We start from the raw sequence: 4,308 nt of genomic DNA on the forward strand, positions 1-4,308 counted from the left end.
TGCCTAAAAAATAGTTAAAACTAACAGCAACAATGCAGAATAATCTACAACTTAACCCTGGAGTCTAATCTGAATAACATAACTTCTATAAAACTACTATATAGCATTTATAGCAGTCTTCAAAAAGCTCTTTGTGTTAGAAGCTAAGCAAAGTATTTGATCATATTGCGTTTGGTGAATTTTTTTGGATGATGTTGCTGTAATAGCTTGTTCTTTCGAAAACTGTTGGATTATTTTGTATAAAAACTGTTTCTGTGGCTTGTCTGTGGTGATGAGGTTGCTGTGGAATTTTGTCAACAAACCTAATGCTCTTTCACATGAATCATTAACAACACAAATATTGTGAACCATTTCTTCATCTTTTAAGAAATTGCTGTCTTCTGCCCATTTCCCTGGATGGCTGTTTAGAAAAGAAGAGTCTATTCCCATTGTGTCCAGAAGAATCCATGATTCTGAGCCAAATAAATCTTGCAGCTGCGTGTCCTTGCTGATGTTTTTGGGCATTTGCTGTTCAGTTATCTGGTTTATGCTAACGTGTGGTTGTTTTTTTTTTGCATTTTAAAAGGATTTTCTCAAAGTAGAGTTTTCCGTTGTAGTTACTTTTTCGCCAAACAAGCTCATCACCACCAAGCGTTCAGTTAGATACCAGAGATGGCAGTCTAGCTTTTTCAAATTTTCCTCAGCAATGTGACTCAATTGAGCAGGGAAATAAGATGCACCATTCTTCATTGATGGAATATCTTTACTCAGCTGCTTGTACAGCAGTAAGTCATCAGTGCGGCATCACATGCACTAGTGCACTCTAACCAGCTTTTTACATAATATAGAGAAAGCAAAGTTGCCAAAGAATACACCTTATTCAGAACTTCTTCATTGAAAACATTTTTTGCTTCAACTGCGATCGAAATAAAGCCATTTTAAAAGTGTAGAGAAGCTTTGCCGTCCATCTAGCATAACTGGTGGCACCTGGACTCCTGGAGCTTTAAATGCAAAGTTTCCTTTTTTGGTAATGCTCCTCTGAGAAACACAACAGAAAGCACAAGAAGTTCTGTATAAACCAATTTGTTTGAATACTCAGGGCCAGGTAACAAAACATCAGCACATCTGGTCTTAGTGCCCCGTGGCCAAGCACTGTTGTCACAAATATCGTAATCATTAAGCTTCAGTGATGGCCTTCAAAAGCATTAAATGTGCTGAAGCAATGCCACTAACAGTTCCTTCAAAGCATTAAATGTGCTGTCTTCTGGAGAGGATGTCTCTCCATAAGCAGTTTTCAGTTTGCCGGCAAGCAAATAGAAGGAGATTTCGTCTAAAACAGCGGTTCTTAAACTGGGGGGCGCGAAAGGTTCACAAGGGGGGCGCGAGCGATGTCAAACTATGTGACTAAACGTCGCGTAATGAAATTTTGGGGTCGTGATGAAATAGTTTAATTTAGTCTAGTGCCGGTAGGTTGTAGTCTTGCCATGATGTCAATTGAAGAGAAAATGCTGTTTTGCAGACCTCTCGAAATGACTACTAAAGCAGAAGACATATTCCAAGTTGTCACCACATTTTTTGACAACAATGGTCTGAAATGGGATAAACTTGTGGGTGTCTGCACTGACGGTGCTCCAGCAATGATTGGATCTAGAAGTGGATTTATTGCCAGGATAAAACAAAAAAGTCCCAATGCCATTGGATCTCACTGCGTGATTCACCGTGAGGCTCTGGCCTCCAGGACTCTACCAGCTGCAATGAAAGATAGGCTTACAGTAATCATACGAGACGTCAACTTCCTCAAAACCAGTGCCGTCAATACGAGACTGTTTACCAAGCTGTGCAAGGATATGGATTCGAACCATGAGACTCTCCTCTTCCATACATCTGTTCGTTGGTTATCGAAAGGTAATATGTTAGCCCGCGTGTATGAAATGAAAGATGAACTGATGCTATTTTTGGAAGCTCATGGGAAGCAAGATCTCCTTCTGCCATTTTAATCAGAGAAGTTTCAGCTGGAGTTGGCATACCTCGTGGACATTTTCGAGGCCCTCAATAACTTAAATTTGCTCTTGCAGGGCAGAAATACTAACCGGATTAATAGCTATGATTCCATTCGAGCATTTGTGGCAAAGCTGGGGTTGTGGCACCGCCGAAAACAAATAGGAAATGCAGCTTCATTTCCCAATCTAGATACTGCACTTGACAAAAAGCAACTTGAACTGGAAGGTGAGCTTAAGGCTGAAGTGGAGGCTCACCTTCAGCTTTTGAAACATGAATTCGAACGCTATTTCCCAGACTTGGGTGACACCGACCTTCCAGAATGGAAGATGGCAAGAAATCCCTTTCGTGTTAACGAGGACATTCTTCTCGACGCTTTGCAAGAGGAATTCTTGGAAATAAAGTGTAACTCCACTGCAAAAGACGATTATGAAGCAATGCCACTAACTGATTTTTGGGTTAAATATTTGCACATATGCAAGGGAGTGGGTAGCCTGGCAATACGCACACTTCTTCTGTTTTCGTCCACTTATCTGTGCGAAAGTGGCTTTTCTACACTCTTAAACATAAAAACAAAACATCGAAACAAACTTATTGATTGTGAAGCCGATCTGAGATGTGCATTATCAGCTACAAAGTCTCGAATTAAACTTTTGGTTTCCGAAAAACAATTACATCCCTCACATTGATGAAATCTAAATATAAATTCCTGTAGTCATTACACTTTAATGTTTGCTAATTTTGTAGTTTGGTGGGGCGCAAGTTTGGATGGCACGTCAAAGGGGGGCGCGGCTCAAAAAGTTTAAGAACCCCTGGTCTAAAATATTCTTCAAGACGTTTCACAATACCTTTGTTACAACCAGTGTTCACAGAAGAGGTATCAAACACTAAACCAACAATTTGGGATCTTTCAACACAATATTTTTGTAATTGTTGAATTATCGCATTAGATTCAGAGTCACTATTTTTAACATCACTTAGAGACAAGAGGATCTCATCTTCAATGAGGCATGGCAAAGTATAGCCATGTGTTGCGTTTTTGTTTGAGTGTGCTGTGTTGTAGGATGCAAAAGTTGCCATCCCATTGTACAGAAGATTGTAACGCAAATGTTGAGCATTTTTGAGAGTTTTTCACTGTTTCTCTTAATTTAACTATCCATTTCAGTTCTAATTTTATCCTGCGTTTTTTTGGTGGTCATTACAGATATACCACATGTACCATTTTCTGGTTCTTTATGATATTGTTTAAGTCTGAACCTATTGCAAATACGCGTTGTGTTAATGGTCTAGCTATGGCTAATTTGATATTTGTCTGCAACAAGACAAACATTCTTGTTTAACAGTTTGTGTTTCTTGCTTTGTAATGTTGCTTTGTAATATAACTGGCTTAAGCCGGTTTGTACTGCGCTAATTATACCACTTAAATCACATTGTCTCAAAAAACAAATGAAAATCAGTAAGTAAAGCAGCTGGATTTAAACTATCATACATACCACTATAAATATACACATTACCGGTACCAGTATAAATATGCACATTTAGCATAAATTATATGTTGAATTTCATGTTTTTTAAGATTATTTTTGGATAAATCCCTATGACAACATGGCAAAAATCAGTTTTAGCAAAAACTCAAAAAGTAAAGACTTTAGGGTATATAAATGTATTGAATGGTGATAGGAAAGTGGACATTCTGCATCCATAGCACCAAAAATGAAGTCACTAGCACTTACGGATCTGAATATATGACCACAATATGAATTTTTAGCCACATCGTCACGGAAACGCAGAATACCGGCGTAAGACGTCTTTGAAATTGAAAAATTGTTGTTGTAAAGTTGATTGTGGCCCCAAATGCAAGTTTTAGCAAATAGGCTAAAAAATCCAAACAACTTTATTTTTTTTGGTACACCCTTAATGTTTAATTCAGGAAATCCGGCAAATTTCTCTATTTCAATAAATGGCGATTATCCAGCTTTGATGAAGAAAGCACTACGAATTATTATCCCATTTGTCACGTCATACTTATGTGAAGCAGGATTTTCGGCCTTGGCGGTGATAAAAAGCAAATTTCGATCACCAATAAACACTGAAAGAAAAATGCGGGTGGCAATTTCAAAAATTCTCCCAAGATTTAATGAACTTTGTAAAAACAAACAAGCCCACATGTCACATTAAATAATATGCATTGCTTTTTGTTGTTGTATCAACAAACAAAACTTTAATAATAAGTTTCCTCATTAACTTTTATTTGCTGGTGCGTCGCAAGTCCAGAAAATTTTTTCAGAGGCGTCGCAACAAAAAAAAGTTTGAGAACCACTGGGTTAGCCT

The 4,308-nt window shown here is 38.0% G+C and overlaps 1 protein-coding gene across 1 annotated transcript; it reads left to right on the plus strand.

Annotated features, from left to right (window-relative positions):
• Positions 1–1,508: 1,508 nt before the first annotated feature.
• On the plus strand, positions 1,509–1,976 carry LOC145772506 (protein FAM200C-like). The gene has a single exon (XM_082584377.1). The coding sequence runs from the start codon at positions 1,509–1,511 to the stop codon at positions 1,974–1,976; it is 468 nt and encodes a 155-aa protein (XP_082440503.1).
• Positions 1,977–4,308: the final 2,332 nt, after the last annotated feature.

This window comes from Aplidium turbinatum, chromosome 6 (assembly GCF_918807975.1).
Source record: "Aplidium turbinatum chromosome 6, kaAplTurb1.1, whole genome shotgun sequence".
NCBI lineage: Eukaryota > Metazoa > Chordata > Ascidiacea > Aplousobranchia > Polyclinidae > Aplidium > Aplidium turbinatum.